Here is a 24,336-nt window from a genome sequence, read left to right as displayed (position 1 = left end):
GGCTAATCAATGGAATTGAAACTACCAAGTAAACTAATCAATGGAATTGGAACTACCAAGTAGACTAATGAAAGGAACTAAAACTACCAAGTAGACTAATCAATAGAACTGAAACTACCAGGTATTCTAGCGAAAGTTTCATGAAGGTATCATTGGAAATAAGAAAGTTACATCATTTTTTTTTTATATACTTGGCATTTTTGTATTTCAAATTTCTCCGTTTTGTTTTTAGCATCAAGTGAACCACGTTTGGGCGATGTTTCAATTTTCCTCGAATTTTCAAGTTGCCAAACGTTGTCTCCTGTACGAATATAGAAAGAACGATATCGAAGAATGTCATGGTGGATGGTGTAAGGTTCGATATCACGTCCACATGGATGCACTCGCGATATAAATTTACGGCGCGTGTCAGGGTTGGGTTTCGATCGAAACACCTCCCCAAAAATCCAAAGCTTTTTCACCAGGTCGTGGAACGTGTGCAGGTTGGTCTCGAGTTTCCCGCTCGATCGCTCGGAAAAAGTTTCGAAACGCATCTCGCGTGACACTACGAAACTATGCGTCTACGAAAACAACATTCTTCGCGCGATTAGTCACGCAAGGTGATCGCGAGCAATTCTAATCCGAAAAAGCAGAGGGAGGGTGAAGATCAACCTGTTAACTTTCGCACAAAATGTTCGAAAGAGATTCTGCAAATCGTTTGTTTCATGAAAAGTGTGTAATGAATAGAAGACTGCGGATTTTATTCATTTATGATATGTAGACAGTGGATCTTTATGCAAAATAAGAATTTTCTACCCGAGTTGCAACAAACAACGTTACAAAGAAAATTATTCAAAGAAGAAATACTCTCAAGGGGTGGGTACATATGATAGTGGGAAGAATCATTCCTCAAGATCTGTTTTCAACAAGATTCCAAGATCGTCGATATATTTTTAAAGGCAAACCTATATTTTTCCTTAGGTGTCCTTATAGAGCTCGAAAAGACGAATCCAACGAGTACCATGATGATACTGTTCCGATGATTCAATCTCGAAATATTTGTATCTGAAAACTAAAAAATTAATATCTTTAGATTCAAATATCTCGAGATTGAATCATCGGAACGGTATCATCATGGTACTCGTTGGATTCGTCTTTTCAAGTTCTACAATAATGTCCAACAAAAACTGCACGTAGTGGACCGACTGTTCTAACAAAATATCCAAGTCGCCAATGGTCCAATATTTAAAAAGTTATCGTACTTTTAAGAGGGTCCGAATATTAATGAGAGTCACGGTAAGTAGAAATTCAATAAGAGAGAGAGAGAGAGAGAGAGAGAGAGAGAGAGAGGAGGGCTAATTGTGGTAATTGTCGGGTCTGCGGAGACCCAGCTGCGGCCGGGCGAGTGTTAACAGGTCAGAAAGCGGATCGGGATCAGCCGGGTCATCGACCATCGGGAGATCGCAAGGGTGCCGATTCGGTGGCAGAAGTTCGCGAACGGTGTGCGGCGGGCGGTACGCGCGGTCACTGGTGGGGGACAGCCACGTGACCGAGCGCGTGTTCCAACAATAACAGCTGCTCTGTTGCACTTTCCTCAATTCACGTCCAGCCTCCTCCGAAGCAGGACCTCTGCATAGTGATCCCTCCGAGTCCTCTCGACTCCGTTCTCTTCGAAGAAAAGTTTTCCCTCGAACAAATTGCTCTTCAGTGTTGCTAAATATTTGTGGAAGATCATAAATCGCAGGACATCGTTTATAGATCATAGACTGAAAATCGTAAATCGAAGACTGTTGATCGTATATTGTTGATCGATGTTCGCACATCGTAAATTGTTGTAAATTATCGAACTGTTCAGTGATTGAACGAGTAACGAGACTGGGTGTTCGAATTTCGTTTTGCTGATTGATTTCGGTGACTGAAAGTGTGCTGAGGTTCTGGGGGATGCTGTAAGGGTGGTGCTACCCTTTAAGAGTGTCAAGAAAATATTGAGAAGAGGGTGGAGAAGGTGTCGGAGATGATTCCTGCTCGAGGATTAATCTTCGTCGCCCTTGGCGCTTGTTTCCTGGCTGCTATTATCGAGGTAAGAGAGTTTTCCGCTCGAGGGGGTGGGTTTTGCGAGTTTACAGGGACGTTGATTGCTTCAGATCGGAAATGGTTGTTCGAGCTTTGTGGAAATCATTTTAGACACCAGTTAAGATTTTCTGCAGAAGTTTTTACCGTTGAAACTTTCAATCGTTATAATTAGATCCGAAGAATGAACATTTAACGGGGTAGGTTTAGGTGTTCATAGAGACACTTCCATTGCCAATAATTAATTTACTCAGCCCCTGTGTAGGTAACTAATACCACTAAATAATTTCAGACCACCAACATTTGAGATTTTGTGCACTTTTCATTTTTTCCAAAGAATGTACTGTATTATATTTTCATCGATTTATTGTAATTAATAGATTACAACAATTCATTTCTCTTCATCGCCGCCTTTTAGAAAATTATGTTCGCTGATGAATTCTGCAAATTCTAACATTTAGCCTGCTGATGCAGCAATGAAAAAATTCCGTAAAATAAGAATTGGAAAGCAGAGATTTCTTCAATTTCTTCAATTCAAAGTGGTTTATAGCCTGCGTGATTTTATGCTGGCGTGTATGTAAGAAAAATTGGAATTGGTTTGACAGTAATAAATAAATGAGTTTCCCGCGAGGCGGCACGATTTTGCAAGAAATAAACAAGCTCGAAGAAGGGAAAGACTCGCTGGTGAGGCGTATAAATCTCTATCGAACGCATTTGTCCCTTGACAGTGGATTAGAGATTGATTCTGATTTATCCGCAGCGAATGTGGTGTCCGATTCTTTTGGATCGAACCTGCAGCATCACCAATCTTTAGAAAATTTATCGAGAACGAACTTTTTAACGTTAGTTTACCTTCCTGTTCATTAGCACCCTTTGAAAAATATTGTATGATTAAACATTTCAGGGAAAACCTTATAAAAATGCGTTCGAAGTATGTTGTATTCAAATTTTTCAGAACTTCTAGTAAAAATTCTTTACTTGTAAGAGAATCATTGTAGGTCATTACTTTTACATTAACTGTACAATTAACATTTAGTAGTCAAAATGAATACAATCAAGACGACAGTAAAAGTATAAAAATACTAAATCCACTTTCCCCATGGCATTTATTTATTTAATAATCATAACTTAATACTGAAAAAATTGTATCGAGTACTATGCCACCGTACTCACCCTGTACGATTGAGTTACATTAATTTTTATATTCTACATGTGGCACAAGGTCAGGTGAAAAATTAAACATACATATTTGTTGTAACATAATCGTCAAAAAATTATGTCAAGCAGTATGTCCACCCTGTATGATTAAATCAATTTTAAATTCTACATATAACACAACGTCGCGAGAAAAATGAAAAATACCGAACACACTTTGCTGCGTCTAATTGTCGTGACATAATCGTAAAAAAAAATCGTGTCAAGCACCATGTCAGAGCTTCCACACTACATGGTTTCCCTCACGGGGGTCGCCAGAGCTTAACGATCCATATAACAGTGTATAAATCCTCCCCATCCGACTGTACGTCCAAGATAGTCATAAATAAATTGTCAGAAGCGTTTCGCCATTTTCACGAGGAGGCTCAGTTTTCTCCGCGCAAACGTACACGCAGCGGGACAGGATTTATAATACAACCGAAACAGGATGAATTGCGCAAGGAACGCACCGGTGCGTCGTTCTTGAACGAAGGAAACTATAATTCTTGGCAATTACGCCAGCGAATATTTCTGCGGGATCTATCGTTGCCACTAACAGCTTTGCCAGTCGATATTGAATCGCTTAAAGGGATGTTTCAATATAAAATATTTGAAGTACTCAAATTATTTACCGCTGGCTGCAAGCTATCAAGCTTTTGCTGGACATTTAGATAATGTTATGCAACTCCGCCATTTGGTAATTTTGTGTAGTAAAAAAAATCGAAAATACAGCTGAAATGTTGCTCAATGTTCCCTTAAAAAGTCTCATTCAAAGATTCATTTTATTAGGCTTACAGGGTTGCATACCCCCTTCAGATAGCAACCCCGAAAGCGTGCAAAAGCGAGGTCCAACAAATTTGCCATTCTCTACCTTCTCTCTCTCTCTCTGTCTCTCTCTCTCTCTCTCTCTCCCTCTCCCCCTCTCTCTCTCCCTCTCTTTCTCTTTGAAGAACGCGAGTAAAAAAGATTGACTCCTTGAGTGGGGCTCGCTCGACGCAACCCCCTTTTCGTTTTTGTGTCTGAAGCTCCCCTGCCGGGATATCTGGGACACGATCATACTCGCCGTCATTGTTGTTCGGGGCACTCGTGTCCCGTGAACCGTTCGCGAGATAAAAGCCACTCGTTTAGCGGCTCGAAGAGGCCGGTGCTATCTTTGTGTCTCGTTCAACAGCTAAGACACCGGAGCCTCTCGCGAAAACCTTCGAGATTTCCGCGTTTGAAGCGTCGAACGGCGAATTAGGGCACGATTCACTCGATTATAGTAATGCCTCGATATACCCGAAAGTGATCTACACGATATTTGTCAAAAATATATCCTCATTACAGCAGGATGCACTCCGAACGCCGAACCATCGAGAGCAACGTGATCCAATTGCAAACATTTTTTATTTTTACTTATATCTTCATAAACAATTCACTAATTTGTAAATAGAAGTTTTACCAACACATCCGTGACACTTTTCTGATTAAAACGAGTCCAAACACGACGGAATTCGGAGCATATTTGCCGGTTTAATCCACAATTCTGTAGAACCTTGATTATGCGAACACTCATGCTCCACTGGTCATTTCACGAATTGAACCAGTAAATGTAATCTAAGTTGTGTCGTGTTTGGGCTCGTTTTAATCGGGAAAGCGTCACGAGTATGTTGGTAACAGTTTCATAAAGAATGAATAGAAATCAATAAAGTTTTGTCATTGAATTAGTATAACATACATACTTCATTACTATTTTGTACGTTCATAATTCAATTAGCACCCATCGAAAATTTTCGGAATGAAATGTACACTGAAATGCACGTTTTCCGAACACTCGTGTTCCACCGTTCGGATAATGGAGATTTCAGTAACTCGCGAATTAAACGAGTAAATGCGATTCAAACTATACCGTGTTTGGACTCGTTTTAATCGGAAAAACGCCACAAATACATTAGCGAAAGATTGACAAAAATAAAATTCAAAATCGTCCGATCGACTGTGCAAGTGGTCGATCAAATTTGACTCGTTCTACCGGATTCGCGTCAAAAAACGGAGGCAAGTCGAAGTCGCAAAATTTTCGCAGTGTTTCTCCGGCAGGTTCGCGACTCGTTAATTTTCGGGGGCTCGTTAACGGGCATCGGTGCGCTCGAGCGACTCGCAAAAGCGACTTTGAAAACGCGTCGAGCACCGTTACAGTTTTCAGCGGCGACTTTCTCGCCGCGCCCCCGCCGCGTCTTACCGGAATAACGAGCTCTCGGACCCTCGTCCTTTTTTAATTGTCTATTTTTGCGCCACGGTTTCCTGCACACTTTTTTTTCCATTTGCTGCCGCTGCTGCCCTTCCCGTTTCCTTTCTTCTATTTTCGACGACCGTTATTCTCCGCGCCAAAATGAATTTTCCCTGCTAATGGACGCCTGCTGCATCACCGGGAACACCGGGAAGATTTCCTTCCTCGAAAATTAACCCTCTGAATAATACAAATTAACCCTCCCGCCAATAACCAAAATTTTCTACGGTACGCAATCACGTTGCACTTTACACCTCAAACGTAAATTAATCCACCATCACCCGAGAACATAACAGTCTGCAATAATTTTGTCATTGATCAACGAAAACGTTAACGCTTCGACTAGCAAACGCAGCAACCTCACAAAATTCCATATAAGTATGCAATTTATGAATTGGAAAGAATGCCCTATTAACCCTTTGCACTCGATTGGTGACTCTGAAGCGCCACTAAAAATTGTTGTGGCATTATTTCAAAGAAATTACAGAAAATATCACAAAATATCTGTTACATTACAGAATTTCTATTTAATAGATTACCAAACATTTAAACATCATATGTGGAAATCTAAGAACGATATAAAAATTTTGTATCGTCATTTTATGGAAGTTGTTCATCTACTAATTCATTCAGCAACAAATTGACTATTATCTACGTTTAACCTATCAGCAATAACTTTTTTTAAGAACCGGTCATTTTGACCACGCACGGTAGGAACAGGTACACAAGAAGTGTCGGTAGGTATAGCGTTAAAAGGCACTGCAACACCCGTCCCTGGAAAACACAGCACTATTCTTCCGGAGTTTCCGCCATCCTAGTTTCCCTAGAAAAATTAATGAGTCGAGGCAACAGGGGCTATGTCTAGACCAGGGTGCATCAGTTTCCGTCGCAATTGCAATTCCCCTCGCGACGGGGTTCTCCGGGAAAGTGAAACGGAACGTTCCCATTCTCGGTAAGATGTTACCGGAGCGTCGGCGCGGCGGTACACCGGAAGCCGGATATCCCTGAAGAAGCGTATAGGCAGCGACTGGTAGCTATCCTGCTACCTCGCAGCCTTGCTACTTCGCTGTCCGTGGGCTGAGGAGGCGCGTAGGTCGCGGCAGGGTCGGGGTCTGGCGGATCTACCTTCTTCGCGTTCCCATGGCATGCTAATGAGCCCCGCGAACCACGAAATACCCCAGTGAACTGAATACAGCTCGCTGACAACATCTATACCTAACCCAGACCACACGTCCCCATCACCTAGTCTATCCCCCGTGGATCTGCTTTGACTTTGATAACACCGCTGGCGGGCGCGAGGTCGTGCTCTATCGTGTTTACAGCTGGTTATACACTGTCTCTTTACTTGCGAACGTGTCGCAAAAATATTTTACGGCTTTGCCACGGACACTTACGCGTGCCCTGTCACTCCGCCATTTTCATTTTTCAGTAGAAACGTCAGCACCCGCCGAAAAACAAAGTTAAAAAATCCTGCGAACAGGATCAACAACATTTTAAAGTATACTACGTAAATTCCTCTGTCGGCTTCCACACCGTTCCCTATTCACGAAGCTCGCGGGCTAATCCTGAACCACCCCTCATTGATTAAGCAGAAGAAATAAATTGCAGTGTAATTCGCGCGGTCAGAAAATAATTTAAAAAATATTATTAGGGGCACCCATAAGTAAGCAATTATTTTGAAATCCAAAAGAAACTTTGTAGTATGGTAAATTCGAGTTTGTATTTCTTAATTTATTATATAATCTCCATCATTATCAAGGACAGCTTGCCATCTTTCAATGGAAATTTTCAATCCCCCTCTTATAGAAATCCAGGGTTCGTGAAGCAATATACGATTCAAGTACATCTCCATAAACATCGAAAATTTTCTTTGTTGTTACCGTTGAAGTCCCGCACGAAAATGGAAAGGTACGCAATGACGAATATGATCCTCGAAAGGTACGGACGCCGCCATTTTATTATAGGGTTGTAAAAATTATACTTTTCAGAATATTTTGAACACGGGCTGCTTCACCGAAAACGGTAAAAGAATACGTGTTTCCTCTTCAACGATCAGTACAGAACTAAAGGCACGACAAATTCTTTGCAAATAATTGATTGCTTATGGTTACCCCTAATACATAAATTCCTCTGTCGGCTTCCACACCGTTCCCTATTCACGAAGCTCGCGGGCTAATCACGAACCACCCCTCATTGATTAAGAGCGAGCAGAAGAAATAAATTGCTGTTTAACACTGGAACTCTCGGACCAGTCAAAATGACTGGTTCCTAATTTTTTCTTGTACAATTACTGAAATTGTCAAAATGTTTTCATCGGAAATTTTTCAATGAACCTCTTCATTGAAGCACATATTGCAATAAAAGTTGTATGGAGTCTGAATGGGCACAGTCTTGTCACTGTTACAAAGCGATATACACGTCAGTCGCATTTATTGCTCGGTGGTTCTAGTGTTAATTGTCGCGTTTGGGAAATAATTTAATAAATACTGTAACGATGACAATAGTATTCTCAGGTGCGTGTCACACTTTTCCTGATCAATTTGCGCCCGGTTCTCTAATCGCAAAGCACAAAGACGTGCTTCGAGGAGACCCGTTTGACCCGGGAAATTCTGCGAATCCGAGTAAGAGCGGAATCGAGCGTTGCGGAACGCGTCTCCGATTGGATAAATAAACAAGGGCACGGTCGAACGGGTGAAACAGACTTTCGCGGATGCGAATTTCTGCATTCCTCCTTAACCCACTCTGCGCCCTGACTCCGCTCGGGCTCGGGCTCGGGCTCGGGCTCGGGCTCGGTCTCGGTCTCGGGCTCGGCTCAGAGTCTGGGGTAAATGGGTCGCCTTTCACGAGGCACGTTTCTTCGGCGAATTTCGCGTTTCGCGGCGAGTCTCGCGAGTCCTATCGAATATTTAACGATTGTACGGTGGCGTATGCACAAAGGGGATTTTTCCAGGAGCGTCGTTACACAAGCCGCCACGGAAATCGATTGGCCCCGGGCACCCGAGCAATTGGAAAGCCCGCGCAAATCGCCCGCTCGAGTGGCCACCGAAGGCGAATCAACGCTGCTGCTGTTTATTTACCGGCGATCATGTCTGCGCGCGAAATTGAATTTTTTCTTGATTCTTGGCGCGGTCATTTAGACCTGAAAAGCTTGGTTTGAAATTCTCTTTCATAGTTACTTAATGGAATGTCTTGCTACCGTGCACATTGTGTTTTTTAAAATTTCAAAATGGCCGAGTATACTCTCCTCGAGCAAGCTCCTCCCTTATAAATTAATTTACATTTGCTGCGGAAAAATGTACTCCGGGGATATCGACCCTGGTACGCTTCTCAGAGACAATTACGTAACAACATTTTTAGTGTTTCTTCCATGCTTTCGTTTCGCCTTTTAATTCGACTGGAAATATAGTAAGAAAATTGCAATAAAATTATAAAGAAGTACAACATTTTTGAGGGATCAGTTGAACCAATTTTTACAAAAAGCAAACAAGATATTACACATTTTATTTTCGTTTAGCATACTTCTTTAGCAAACATCAAAAAATATCCAATAACCGCCGAGTTATCGCGGGCCAGTCTGTATGTTGGAACGGAGAACAGCATAACAGAATCCGTTTGGGAATTTGCACGTCAAAGATCAGGTTGATTCGCGGAGATTAGTTCTACTACACTATGCTTGCACACGAGAGCAATTACAAGTCAGACCGTTCACGATTCTCTAATCCTCTGTACATAATTCCGTAGATAGCAGAAAATGAATGGGAATATACGTAGAACACAGCTGTGATTACGTTTTGGTAATTTATTTCCCGAAAACCTGATCAAATCACATTACTTACGACCTGATAAAATACTGTTTTCATTAAACTCATTGATTTATGTGCCTTCCAAAACACCAGAGAAGCGTTACAATGAATATTGAACAAACGAATAAACGTTGAATATTGAATAGACGTTACAATATTGAATAAACGTTGTCACATGACCACTGCATAATTAATAGAGTACATTCATTCTGAAAATGATCTGATTAAATTACTATTTTGATTAACCCTTTGCACTCGAAGCTATTTTCACTCCAAAACGAAACATTTCTTCCCACCTAGAATATTGCCCTTCTATATATATATATTTTTCATGTTATACATACGGAAATGGTGCAATTTACTCGTACAATAAATGTTTAGTAATTTATTAAATACGAACAAATTTAATAATCTAACAAATATTTTAAATAATGATACAGCAATTTTTACTGGTGCCTTACAGTCACCATTCGAGTGCCAAGGGTTAAAATCTTCATTCGAAACTAACGACCTTCAAAAAAGGCAGAATAATATCAAAATAAATATTGATCAAAAATTTTCAAACCAAGAGACCCAATTGGTCGGACAGCGTATATCATACGAGAAAATCGCCGTGTTACTGAACTTTTTCTTAAAAAATTAAGGAAAATGGTGGCCAGCCAATATTATTTTCTAAAATAAAATATCCTCTTGTCGCGACGTTGTCCAAGGATATAGGTATTGTGCAACATACCAGAACAGGGAAATCGCAACAAAATACCAGCGCTATCGGACAATCCTCGAGCCAAAGTTCGGGAACCGTCTACCGCCAATTTCCCACGTAGGAATTCATTTAAGGAGAGATAAGTTTCCCGAGGCCAGCGACAGGTTAAATCGGTTCCCTTGATCGTCGGTATTCGACTCCACCCACGCTCGCGTGCAAGTGGACAGTGACAGTGTTCCGCACTTTGTTAGCACGCGCGGGAATAGCCGGACTATCTAACAAAGAGAGAGAGAGGGAGAGAGAGAGAGAGAGAGTTGCATCGAGCCGTTGGAAACGAGCTTTCTCAGGAACAGAGCTAGCCTTTTGTCAGCTCCCACGGCTACTGGCTCGCGCGATTCCAACTTGTCATCGTGTCTGATCCTTCCGACACCGGGTCCTCCAGTTTCCTCGCTCCCTGGACGTCCGGAATTAAACCTGCAGTTTCCTTCGACCCCTCGAATTTACCTTTTTCCTTACTTTTTACCCGTCGTCTGCGTCGTCGTTCTCCTCGTTTCGTATTCTGCCCTCTTCTTCCTCTTCTTCCTGTTCCGCATCCGTTTTTACCCGTGGGGAAGCTTTTCTTCTTAGACGCGCCGGTTTCCGCGGCTTCCGCCACGCTGATGCATACCTTGATGATAGTTTAACCCCTCGGCCGCCACAGTGTTCGGGACGATGCTTGAGAAGTCCAATTTTGGTAGTACGAAATCTGGGAGAAATTTAATTACTGTAAACATAATGTGGTCTGTAGTAGTTAACCCCTTAGCGCACAGTTTTTTTGAAAAAACCGGGCAAAAAGAAATAAATTTTTGATATACTGCGCTTTTGTTCCATGGAAAAAGGCTATGTTCTATTCTTGAATAGATAAGTGTTATAGCTTACAATCCCATGTAAACGATGAGTATCAATAAAACGATTTTTTTTCTTTGCTTTCACATTGTTATTTTCAATTCTCGATTATATTCGAGTGTGAAAAATCATAGCAGCATAAAATACAACGCCGCTCGAATTATCTCGAGTGTGCACAGTTCGGCCCGTTCAGCGCGCTCGAATTAACTCGAGCGTACAAGTTAAGGGGTTAAGATCGAATATAAAACTCTCGGTACAGTTTCTGAAGCACGTGCTGTTCGCCGAATGTTTATTTCCTACTAATAAAAAGAAAAGGGAAACAAATTCCGTTAGTAACTCCTCAACCAGTTAGCTGTTTTCGACTGGTCATGAAGAAATGGCAATACTTTGTTGTTGTGACGAGTATACTCGTCGAAACAGCTGTACGGTTCACTTTCACGACTCAATTTAGGTACACATTTTTCAAAAGAGGTCGCAACAGCTAACTGTTTAACAGAGCTGAGGCGGAAATTTTCGGCTAAGAAAAATGTTACTTCTGATGACGTCAGGGTTCCAAGGTTTCCCGACATTTCCGAAGAACACACGTAATTATCCGCGATTGTTAATATCTCGGATCTCGAGGCATCGAGGGGCTGTCGATTGATGCGTAGAGAAATTTCTTGAGAAATTCAATTTCGGCCGAGAAGAACTCGCGAGTCAGACCGTGTGCGAGGCTTCCCCGGCTCCGATTCCGGGGCGGCTAATTATCCAACAGGCGGGAACGATCGGGTGCAGATAAACCGAGCTCTCGCATGCCGGTGTGTCCCGGTAACGACAATCGGAAGGACGACGGGCCGGTGGGGGAGCCCTTTATTCGTTGTCCGCGTGCTCGACGCATGCATATATGCATTAGGATTCAGGCCGAAAGGTCGACGAACACCGGAGATAACTGTACGGTGCGTCGAGGGCTCGGCGAAATTAACGAAAACCGGTGGAAAACACGCCCCGCTCGTTGAACGAGGAGGTGAAAACGCGGGCCAGAAAGAGCGTCGCGAGAAAACGTAAAGAGAAACCGAGAAAGACAGAGAGAAAGACAGAGAAAGAGACAGAGAGAGAGAGAGAGAGAGAGAGAGAGAGGAAAAGGACACAGGGGTAAACCGAGTGGAACAACAGAAACCCGGGGGCCGAGGATGGAACAAAAGGAGCCACGCGGAAACGGAATAGAACATTAAGCGGGGCGGAGAGGGCGAGAGATCAAAAGATGGCGCGCGGAATGAATGGCCACGACAGAAAGATACACGTGTAAACAGAATACAAAAGCCCGCGGAGGCTGGGAGACACGGGGTTGGATTTTATTCGGTGGGTTTAGTTTTTTTCACGAGACCGAGGGAAAGGGAGAGCTGGTTACCCACCACAACTCTTTCTCTCTCCATCTCTCTTCTTTTCCAGCTGCTGCGGACGTACGACGTTCGAGGATTTGGTACCCTGGCGCGTCGGTTTTCTGTTTCTTGTGTATATTCTGCTTCTCCGCGCGGACCACGCCGCTTTTTGCTTATTTATGCCACGGGACCAACACGCTGCGCCGGTAACGGAAGACGGTGTGTGTGTGTGGGGGGGGGGGGGGGGGGGGGTTGCGGTGTGGGAATTGTTGAAGAGGAAAAAATTTTTCGCAAATAAGAGTGAGGGACAGGTGGGAGAAGGCGTGGCGACGAATACGAAACGAGGGTGCAACGTGAACTATCTGCCTCGACAAAAGTCCTTCATTTAGATTGGTAATTGTGTGCCTATTAACGCGGTGGCAGCCGTGTCACTCGTACACGGCCGATGGAATTATGTGCCCAGACTTAGAAATGAGTTGTTGCTGTTTTTCACGTTTGAGCGAAATCCGAAACGTGCGAGAAGGTTGCGGGACGGACTCCGTACTAGAACCAAAGGCAGGCCATCTTGTAGCGATCCGGATCGAAGAATCGATTATGAAACGATTCTATCGTCGCGTTCGTCACGTTTTTCTGATTAAAACGAGCCCAAACACGACACAGTTCGGAATTTATTTGTGCGTTTAATCCACGGTTTAGTGGAACCTCCATTATCCGAACCTTAAGTTCCACTAATTAGGGTTACGGTAATGCCTCTATACATGTGAAAGAAACGTGCACGATATTTGTGAGAAATTGATCGAATGAATTAATGATTTTCTTATGGAACGTTCATGGATGTGTTTGTGACATGTTTCTGGGAAAAAGTGTTGTGTTCATTAGAAACAGAACGGCAAAATTCCCCCAGCATCAAAAGGTTAATGTTTATCGGTAAAAATATTTTCTTGCATTGTGATACTCTTTTTGTTCAAAATTCTCAAAGCTCTACACGTGTATTCCCACCCTCGCAACGCATCGACTTGCTCGAGGGGCCGCAAACCAAAATAAGGCCCCATGCGAAAATAAGGCCCCATATATCAGTCGGATCGCTCTTCAGCAAAGAAGATCGAGCCCGAAGGCGGCCGAGTGTACCAAGTTTTCGAGTCTCCCGCCCCCTCGTTCTCATTCTCGATCTCGTCTCGAAGCGCAGCTGCGTAGGCGCGCGCAGTCGACTTGAATCGAGTGTCTGGGCCCCAGGGCCCGGCCCCAACTCGGTCGACTGTACTTCTTGCGCGAGACGGAGTGGGGGAAGGAACAATGGGGTGGCGTCGGCCGCAGATAATTATCAGCGTTGGCTCGGCAGCTGCGCCGATTCGTTTCACCCTCGAGCGTCAGTGGGCCTTCCTGCTGTAAACGGGGCCCCTCGCCCTTCCCCCACCTATGGGGACCTACGGGGAAAAGTTCATCGTTCCGTGACACGTACACACACGTACACTGCCGCTCAAAAGTATGTGGACCGTACAACTCTATCAGAATCGATGAGATCAATCTATTTCATTCAATGATTAGTAAATTCCATTATCCATTTGGGCCTGTTGGGACACACAAGTCCCAATTCAAAAAATTGACACACAACTTTCAAATTTCATATGTACCTATCCGCAGCTTAGTATGATCGATTTCTACAAGAAAATAATCATTAGTTAATTCCCTTCTCTCGTTGAACTCGTTGATGACCCTGTTCGGACCCAATTTTTAACCTTGACAAACAACTTTCGATAGGCATCTATCCGCGGCTTAGTAAAATCGATTTCTGCAATTCTAGTAAAAGCAACTTGTACTATTTTTTCTGTAGTACAGACCAAACGCGATTTTTTCAAAATTATTATTTCATGTCGTCTAGTAAACTGATCGATCTAGCGTTGGCAGGAAAACTGAACTCGATTGGTCCATGTATAAAAAGATTGTTCTGATTGGGAGCGTTTATAAGGCCGATTGCATTTTTGCGGGATCGCAATTGAGAAAGTGGCCACATATTTTCGAGCAGTAGTATGTGTGTGTGTGTGTAAGGTTAGTGTGTTGTTTCGTAGTTATTGCTTCGCAGAATGACCTCTTGTCTCCTGTCTCCTGTCCGCCGCCTCTCGAACACGTGCGCGGGCTAGCAACCCCTTCGGCTCCACGGACCGTTGCACCGGTGCACCGTTGCACCGCGGTGCAACAGGGTGCGACGGCCGACGCAGCTTGGGGAAAAGTCGCCTTCCTGTGTTTTCTTTGCCTCGGGTATTCGCGTTGCACCTACCGTCGCGATTCTTTGTTTGTCAACTGGGTGGAGACTGTTTCTTTTCTCGTACGATCTCCCGGACTACTTTTCATCGAACGGAACACGAAGAACAACATTGGAATGACTAATGACTATACTCCGTTTCTTTATGCGAAACTTTGTGCATCAATTGCAAGACACGGGATCTAACTGTATATATTTCACTAATAACTTTAATGCAGTGAAAATAATATTTTCAATACTCTTAAAATCCTTTTTTTAAACTGCACTCATTTTTGTCATAAACGCATAAAATCCGCTGTCTAATGATGACCAAAAAAAAAAATGAAGAATATTGTTACACTCTTTCTGCAATTTATCAAAATTATTTAAAGGCGAAATACTCGCAACATTAAGTATGGTTTTGACATCAATGGCACGCCTTAGGGTTAACGTTCAAGGTTACCGTTGGAGAACGTCCTTTTTTCGGAATTGCAGTGGTAAAATGATCGACTGGGTTCGATGCGTTCGGTGGTTGTGTATCGGATGCGTGTCGCTGGCACTCGCACAGGAAGGCGAAGACAAAAGTCGGTTGACTCGTTGGTCGCTGCACGCGCCGCTGACTAAACACAGTGGACAGGGGTCGGGGATGCCAATTTAGCAGACTGTCGAAATATCGAAGCTGCCAATGGTAATATAAGTGACAGTTGTATTACGTTGCGTTCGTTCGTGACGGGGCGGGCTATTTTAACCGCGTGTATTTACAGTCTGCCTGCCGAACGACAACATACTGTAACGGGTGTAACACTTGGACTCGCTACTAGACTGTGGCCTTTTCTGCAAAATCAATTCTTCAATCGAGAACATTGTCCTTACTAATTGTGGCAAATCGGAGCTAGACGGAAATTACTCGAAAAGTATGAAAGATCTATGAAAGAGCGGGGCAGTGTCAGTTTTCTATTTGGGTGGCGTTTTCAAGGTCATTTGAAGGTCGACTTTGTTTTTTCTAATGAAAACCTATATTTTTGATTGTGGGATCTTATTGTACGTAAATAGATCAGCAATTTTCGTAGGATACTTTTTATATATATCTTTATATAGAATGTATATCTTTATATCTTTTAATATAAATCGTTAATATAAGTTCCAATATGTTATATTAATTTAATATAAGTTCATATAACTTTTCACTACCTTCTTTTATCTTTCTTTTTATTTTTTAGCTATACAGGCATTTACCTTCATTTTTAGTAATTTTAATAAACTGTATAGAGTACAACAGTATTTCCGTCATTTCAAAATGTTTCTACTATTCTGTATCTGGTTCACACATCTCTGGCATGAATGTATAAAAATTCGCAGTCTGCTAATGGTAATAAAAATTTGCAAAAAAAAAAGGGAACGACGCAGCGATCTGTAATCTCGCGTGGAAAATGTTGCAACGTTAATTGCGGCTCATTGAGCAAAAGATTCACCGGCACGAGGTGGTTTGGGAGAGTGGGGGGAAGGAGGGGTAGGAGGAAATAAAGGGGGCAGTGATTTATAGGCGTACGTGGATCCACAATAACGACGGAAGCGACGGTGTTGGTAGTGACGCGTGTGAATAGAACTTCCGGCAACTACAGGCAAACCGGAAGCGGTAATTGCGACGGCTTTTGTGTCATCTCTTTTTCCTATTTTTTCTTCTTTTTTTTACAACGTGCGGGTGTATCGACGCGCCGATAAATTCCAATCGAAAATCATTCCTTCCTGGTCGACGAGCTGCGTGGCGCCATAGAACACCCTCCCTCCCCCCTCCCGGATTTTTATTGTATTTCCTCGCGTCGATTCGCGGGGAGATTCGGCGTGCTTCATCGATTTATGGGCAATCGATGAAATACTCTTTCCCTTTTTCTCTCTTTCCAGAAAGAGAGTAAAATGCGCTGTTACATCTCTCTCTCTCTCTCTCTCTCTCTCTCTCTCTCTCTCTCTCTCTCTCTCTCATAAAAGTAACGCGTTGTAGAAGCTTTCCAAGCCACCTATATTTAGTGATGACTGTGCGCGCGACTCCTTTCGAGTATCGACGCAGATTCAGCACTTAGCTGAAAACAGCGCTCGTTTTAATGGGTGCACTCTGCCGTGCTCGCGTAACGACGAGCAGAACCGAGAGAGAGAGAGAGAGAGAGAGAGAGAGAGAGAGAGAGCGTGCGCCGCCTAATTTAACAAGAACGTTCGATGACGCTCGCCGATTCGCGCTTTTACGGTTTTAAGCGCCCGGATTCACTCCGGTCTCGCTAAAAATATTTGACCCGACTAATAGCGGCGCCGCGTTCCGGATTTTATCAATTTACGGCAAAAGTGATTAGCAACGATTTAAACCAGAAGAAAGAAAGCATAAAAAGGGAAAAGTATCAATGTACAGTACTGTCTGGATCATACGTGATCACTTCGGAACCGAAATCTCTCTCGTATCGAGTACGAACACTGCTCCTTCATCTTTCACCGTTAGCATCGAATGTAAAAATAGGTGATACAAATTTTTCATTTGTAACGATTTCTTTATGAAAGTAGCAACATGTTCGCGGCAATTTTCTGATTCAAATGATACCCCGCATGCCATAGTTCGGTGCGCATTTGTTCGTTTAATCCACGATTCGGTGGAACCTCTCTCTTATCCGAACTCATAGTAGAACAGTTACATTGTGAATTAAACGAGTAAATATACTCCAAAGTGTGTCATGTTCGGACTCGTTTTAATCAGAAAAATGTCGCGAACACATTGGTGAACGTTCCATAAAAAAATAATTATATATAGTTATTAATTGTGGACCCTCGACAAATTTTTCGCAGAAATCGTGCACGCGTTTCTTTTACATGTATCGAGGTACTACTGTGTCCGAACTGATCGGTGGAAAGTAAGGTTCGGATAGTGGAGGTTCCACTAAATCCTGGATTAAACGAATAAACACAGTTTCAATCATATCATGTGGGGTATCATTTTAATCGGAAAAATGTGACGAATCTACTGATCAAAGTGTAACAAAGAAATGATCGAGAACAAGAAAGTTCTGTTGACTCTTTCGCAAGATCCAAGAGGCTCTCCGATCCGGATCCCCATAAAACGGTCTCCGGTTGGAGGACGGAGGATGCTTTCGGCGTGAAATTGCACGCGGTCCAGGAAAGGATACGCGCAACAACGTTTAGGAAGCGTGTAAAGGGAACTGAAAAATAATTTTCTTCGGCTCCGGGTAACCGGTGAAGCGTGCTCTCGTAAGGAAGGGAACCGTCTTCGCAGAGGGTTCTTAACTTTAATCAATAACGAAAGGGGTTCGCGGACGGGAAGCTAGGAAATTACGTCCTTGCAAGGAGCCGGTGCAATCAACGAAGGACGAGACGAGCCCCATGGAAACGGGTTTTAATAATTTCCGACCGTTTTTCCTGGCCGTAAATGCAGCCCGGCCGTGAAACACAGAGGCGATGGAGCGCGATTCGTTGCGTTTCACCGATCCGTCGAGACAAAAGCCAATTTTCCCGCTTGATTTCTTTAGGTCCTTCTGAAAATGCTGGCGATAACGATTTTAACTCTGGGGCGGTGGAAGTTGGGACATTTTTAACCCAGACACAGTCATTTTTGTTCCTAAGTTTCAATCTCTACGCTCTTAATCATTTTTTGGCTGGTTTTTCGGTAGAGATTTCTTTAGAGTCCAACGACAGGGTCAATACTGATCACAAAGGTTCAATATTGATCTCGAAGATTTCCATATTAAGCTGAAAGATTCAATATTCACGTCAAAGTATTCAATATTGATCTGAAAATTTCAATATTGACCTTAGATGTTGAATAGTGATCTCAAAGATTTCAATATTGATCTCAATATCTTTAATATTGATCTGAAAGGTTTCAATATTGATTTAGAAGGTCGAAGAGGTCGAAATTTATACAGAGAGTATTTGGCAGACAGTTTAAAACAGTGCTAGACTATGATCTTTCATCGCGGATTTTCATTTTTACCGATTATTTTATCAGGACTCCTACTGCTGAAATAATAATAGAAAATATTTTGTGCACATTGTCGGATTTAATTACAAAATGGATAAAGCTCCGCAGTTCACTGTTTGATTTTTGCAAATCAAAGACGTTTCCAGTGGCCCGGACTCCAACTAATTCCGACTGGCAGGGGGAGATTGGCCTTTGTGGTGACCTAAACCGCGAAATACGCAAATAGCAGTGATTAGTCGACAGAGGGAAGAGGCAATTATCATCTTTGGGCGTTGTTTGCGTCCAGTTTCCTGTTCGTGCCGCGTGACCCGGTTACCGGCTCCGGCGACGAGTTCCGACGACCGTCGAAGAAATCGAAGCAAGAGTGAACCGCTGTCTGATCTCTAATTGCAATGGCAATTACAAAAATTCTTTGCAATCGATGCAGACAATTTTTATTTCGCATAAAAATGTACAGTCTAACGACGACTTTGTTACAAATTTTTCCTGTATAGTTTAATGAAGTGGACCAATTACAGCGCACGTTTCAGTCTTTTTCTGAAGTGCATTAGAAAAACAAATAGTGGTAGATTGGAGAATTACGCTCTTTTATTGTTTCCAATTAGCTTCTAAAAGGTCTCTGGCTAACCATTAAGGGTTGAAAGCAGATTATATTTCGTGATCGACGAGGCATCGTTACAAGTATACTCTCGAGTCCATTCGAGCGATAATTCCGAACCGTACATAATTCGATCACCGACTATAATTTATTAAGGGAACAGGGCATATGTCGTTCGTGATGACCGGGGTATGGTCGGGTAATTTGTCCAGCGGGAGTCGGTATTATTAACCCTTTTCACCGGACTCGTTTCACCCGCAAATTGACAGGGTGCATCCTTACGTGAGAGGAGCCAGGCTCGTGTTACGCCACCGATAAGGTGACACTCTCCGGGTTGTACACCCCCCACCCCCTTATATTGCCTGCAACCACCATTGCCTCTCGAGTACTTGTACGTGTTCTTCGTTCCTGAATTTTTTCCTCCCCTTCCCTCCCTTTCCCCCTCTCTCTCTCTCTCTCTCTCTCTTTACGAAATTGCTGCTGCTCACAATTATGTTCTCTGCTGGAAGTCATCGAGGCGTTTACCGAAACTCTATCCTTTCGTCTCATCGATCCCGCGCCATTTCACCTTTCAATTATCCTTTTACGTACACCTGGATATTTTTGAAAAATTGCAGCTCTATTCATCGATTCTTTTAAACGTGTTTTCGATCTCACTTCCTGCAGATCTATTCGTTTTACGTATTTCTGAACAAAGAGAATATTATTATGTTTGACTTCTTAAAATTATTCAAAGAAGCAATACGGTTTTATCGAATGTCTTTGTCTTATAATGAAATCAGACTACTTCTATTTTGTATAAAGATCGACTTCGTCAATCTTTCGAGAGGTGTTAGGGATCGATGGATCGCGTGGTTCGAGAAGATCTCGCGAGAGCGAGCCGAGAGCATGGCGTCCGTGATTAAGAAGAGAAAATGAAAGCGGCGAAGTGGAAGAAAAAAATGGACAGTTTCACGAGCCAGGGCCCGGTGCAATGATGCACCTGATGCCTCGATGACCGTTGGCGCGTGCCAGCAGCCGGTCACTGCCAGCTGCGAGCCGTGGACCCGATCTTCTACTTTTCATTACAACACCACAATCTCTATGTACACCGTGTAGAATAATACTTTTTCTCGACGACGAAAACCGCCGTCGCGTCGCTTCCTCAATTTCACCAAGATTATCACCCGACTTCGCCCTCTTCGGGCTTCCGTTAATTAGACGCGGCTGCTAATTGCTCCTCGCGGCCACCCTGAACCGCCACAAATGACCAGGAACAGAGACAATCCCCCCCCCCCCTGTCAACTTCTGGATTCTGGAGCTTAATCAATTTTTAGTAACTCGATCTTTTGTGCTGTGAAACTTGATGTTGTCGGGGAATCGATTCCGATGGATTTGAACAGTTTGCAATTTTAGAAAATAATACAGTAATTTTAATTTTCTGTGTTTCAAAGCGTCTTAAATTTGATGTCACTAAATCGTTGTAAGAACTTCGAGTTCGATATTTACGGTAATGTGCATTTGGTCCGAATGTAAAATATCGATAATAGAAAGATATCAATGAAAATATTGTTTTGTTTCGTAACACGTCGATTTTATTGGACACAGCGTGACTCGAGAAAGAGATAGGGGATCAGAGGCGATCGGTGAGAAATCATTCGCCGTCCGAGAGGCCGCGGCATGAAAGCACGAAGGCACGAAAGCATAATGAGGAAACCCGGGGCTGCAAGAAATCCTAATTTACATCTCGGCCGCGCTTGTGTATCTTGATCGTGGTCCGATGCGCGACGAAAGAAAGGCGCAAGGTGTGCAACCAGTCAGCTGGCCGTACCCTTCGGCACCTGTTTCCTCGGTGCCGCAGAGTCAATTTAGATGAAAAGGGCTTCGAGGCTGGTTCTTCTCGAATTCGAGGCTCGTCCGACCGCTTACCAACCCTTTACCAACACTCCTTCTATCGTCATCGATGTTCCAAAAATCGCTGCCGCAAAACCTTTAACCCTTTGCACTCGAGTGGTGACTCTGAAGCACCACTAGAAACTGTTCTGGCATTATTTCAAAGAAATTACAAAAAATATTACAAAATATTTGTTACATTACAAAAATTTATATTTAATAGATTACTGAACATTTCAATATTATATGTAGAAATCGGATCGGTTTCAGAAAATTTGGTAAGACGGAAGGAAAATTTAGTTCTAGATTGAAAACAGCGCCGAGTGCAAAGGGTTAACCTCCGTTCAACAAAGGATTTCCTAAAATTGTTGGAAAACATCTTGCGTAGGATGTCTTCTCGCTAAATTTATGCAAACAGTAAAATTACAATTATATTCGCAATTTTTGCCAGTAGAACCGACTAAATTTTTGTAATCGACTCTATTAAAAATTGATTCTGAAGTGTCTAATAGAATATTATTAGACTGCAGTGACCATCGTGCATTCGTAACAAAGCTGAATTGGTGAGACACGAAACTGCGAAGACCTTGGAGAAATTTAAGAACATTGTACAACCGCTCGAGGCTGTAATTATAAAACGAAAAATTTCATTCTCATCCGATTTCGATCATTGTTGTTCCACGTAAGAATCCGCAGTCTGGTAATTCACGAGTGAGTTCGATCGCGATAGACTCACGAGCCTCTGTTGCCAAGCGAACGGCCAGTCCGAATGCAGTCGTCTCTAACCGGGTGCATCTGTCGTTGTTCCAGGTGGGCGAGTGCAGGCCGCGCATCAGGCACCAAAAAGGCGGCACCCATTGCAGCAGATGCGGTCCAGGCTGGGGCGTGGTGAACCGATGCGTCCGCGGAAGAGACACGGAATGCGGCAAATGCAATCCGGGCACTTACAGTCCTCATCACAGCATCCAGCCCTGTTGGATCTGCTCGCGATGCGGTCCAGGATTGTACGAAGCGCATCCCTGCACCTCGAAAACGGACACCGTGTGCGACTCCTGCCATAGGCCAGCTCCAGATAATGTGGACTATCAAAGAAAGTGCAAGGGCAGAGCTAATCCGTTCTTAGCTCCCGAGGACGCACAGGACACCGGAGAGGAGAGCGTCTTGGTCAATGAACCTGACGGCCAGGATTTGATGGAGGACGGGAAGGAGGTGCTTGAGAAAGACGCCGAGGCTGTCATTGGAGAGTTGAACTCGTTGGAGAGGCATTAGGCGGATAGAATGACGATGTTTGTTTGAGGTTTGAGGGTTGGAGTCTGAAGATTCAGGCAGAAGAGGTGCTTTGTGTGGCGTTCGTCTTCGAAGAAGGACGTTGTCCTGCGTTGTCCTGCGTTGTCTGCGAGTTTGGACGGATTGGAGTATCATGGATAGTGCAAGGATTGGGATGGTTCTTGTTTAGCACCTGAGATATGCCGACGATCTAGATCTGACAGATGATGAAGAGGGGATGTAGGAGGAACCGTTGTCAATGGACTGGAGCCTTTGGACTAGGAGCAAACTGGAATCACGAATTTGGAATCTGTTCAATCTATCTTGGACTGGAGCCATTGGAGAAGCACTGAGAGCTAGCTAGAATGACGATTCTAGGCCCTGTTCACTCTACCCTCCTCCGTTTGTTCTGGTTTGATGAGCAGAGCCTAAAGAAGGTAAACGAAGAGGTTCCCACGGGGTTTCTATTCAGAGAAGGACATTGGCCATCATTGTGGCCATCGAGGAAAACTTGGACTATCAAGGACAGTGCAAGGTTTGCGAACCAGTTCGTTCTCAACACCTGAAGATGTCCAGGACCTGGAGCTGATAGACAATTGAAATGGTTAGAAATGAAATTCTTGAAGATGCAGAAACAACCATCGTCAACGAACGGGAGTCCTCGGGGAGACCTTAAGAGCCAGCCACCATTCAGCTGTTCTTGCCCAAGACGACCAGAGCCTGAAGAAGGCAAACCAGAAGATTCCTCCGCAAGTTCCAGCCGTGTCCCGTCCCCGTTTCTCAATTTTCTTCGCCGGAGGAGCCTAAAGGACGAACGCAACCGAGTCCCGGAGGATCTTTCGACCTTTCTGGGTCCTGATGCGCTTCCAGGAAATTGGAACGCGTCGCCAGTCGCCGGGCAAGGATCCTGCGGGATTTGCCCGAGCAGAGATGAGGATCTACCTGGACGGGTGTCTTAACGCGACCGAAACCGTTTCCCGAGGATATCGAATGCGATCCTCGACTGTGGTTCTGGATTTGTTCTCGTCGGATTCGGGGCTTTTTTCGGAACACCAGGCTGTAAATGAGGTTTTCGGATCGTCGACCAGGCGGAGAGCTGTTTCAAGAATGCATGGGAACGCGGCAACGGATGGAAACAGCCCTGCGGAATCGGTTCCGCGTTTTAACATTTCAGCGGAAGGAAGATTGGACGACCTCTTTCGGATTCATAGGGCGCACAGATAGAGGATAGTTCGCGTGAAATATTCACTGTGGGGGTTAATCACTGTCCTTGGGGTGTGGCGTGCGTTGGATCGAGCATTTTCGTCCGATGACGTACGGCGTGTACGCACGGGACTGAGAACTTTGAAAGTCGATGGGGATTAGTATTGCAGCCGACGTATGGTCGCAGAAGGTTTGGAAAACTGTTTTGAAAGTACTTGTTCACTCTGGTGCTCGTTTTATTGATGTTTGCGCACGGGTTCGCGAGTCCGGGGACTTTTGTTTGGTTTATATATGTGATTTCTCTATATATGTCGCCAAGGCCTGGATGATAAACGTCACGGAATTATCCCCACTACAGTGGGGTATACCCCGCGAGGGGCTGGAGAGGCGTCCGTCGCCGAGGAATGTAAACATAACATATAGTATCTCCTGGACGATATTTGTCGCTGGCAAGAACCGCGTTGTTGACATATATCGAGAATTCACTGTAGTTCTACGAAGTTTTCGATGTGCTTTGAAGATGTTCTGTTGATCTGTTGCTCGACAAAGAGTTTGGATGCTGTGTAAAAAAGAATTTCAATTTGGACATTTTCCAAATATTCATTCGAATTCCTAAATTGTATAGTACTCGAGAGAATTTTTCGAGATGCTGTGTCTAAAAGAAATTCAATTTGGACATTTTCCAAAAATTAATTCGAATTCCTAAATTGTATAGTACTCGAGAGAATTATTCGAGATGCTGTGTCCAAAAGAAATTTAATTTGGATTTCTGCTAAATATTTACTAAAATTTTTTAATTGCACAGTAGTCGAGAGAATGTTGTTGAGATGCTGTGTGCAAAAGAAATAAAATTGATTCCTAGGTTGATGCAAAGAATTATCGCAAAAAATCTTTTTCTAAAATATCAACCAAGTCGGTTTTAAC

General features: G+C 43.5%; 1 protein-coding gene across 1 annotated transcript; it reads left to right on the top strand.

Moving 5' to 3' along the window:
- The first annotated feature begins 1,813 nt into the window (after positions 1-1,813).
- On the top strand, positions 1,814-23,834 carry LOC143355405 (uncharacterized). The gene is made up of 2 exons (XM_076790186.1): positions 1,814-2,059; positions 21,754-23,834. Exons 1-2 carry the CDS (start codon positions 1,994-1,996, stop codon positions 22,210-22,212), a joined length of 525 nt encoding a protein of 174 aa, XP_076646301.1. The 5' UTR covers positions 1,814-1,993; the 3' UTR covers positions 22,213-23,834.
- The last annotated feature ends 502 nt before the right edge of the window (positions 23,835-24,336 follow it).

The sequence above is a fragment of the Halictus rubicundus genome, chromosome 7 (genome assembly GCF_050948215.1).
Source record: "Halictus rubicundus isolate RS-2024b chromosome 7, iyHalRubi1_principal, whole genome shotgun sequence".
Classification (NCBI taxonomy): Eukaryota; Metazoa; Arthropoda; class Insecta; order Hymenoptera; family Halictidae; genus Halictus; species Halictus rubicundus.
The sequence above is the reverse complement of the archived record's forward strand: the minus strand, read 5'-3'. Positions and strand labels throughout refer to the sequence as shown.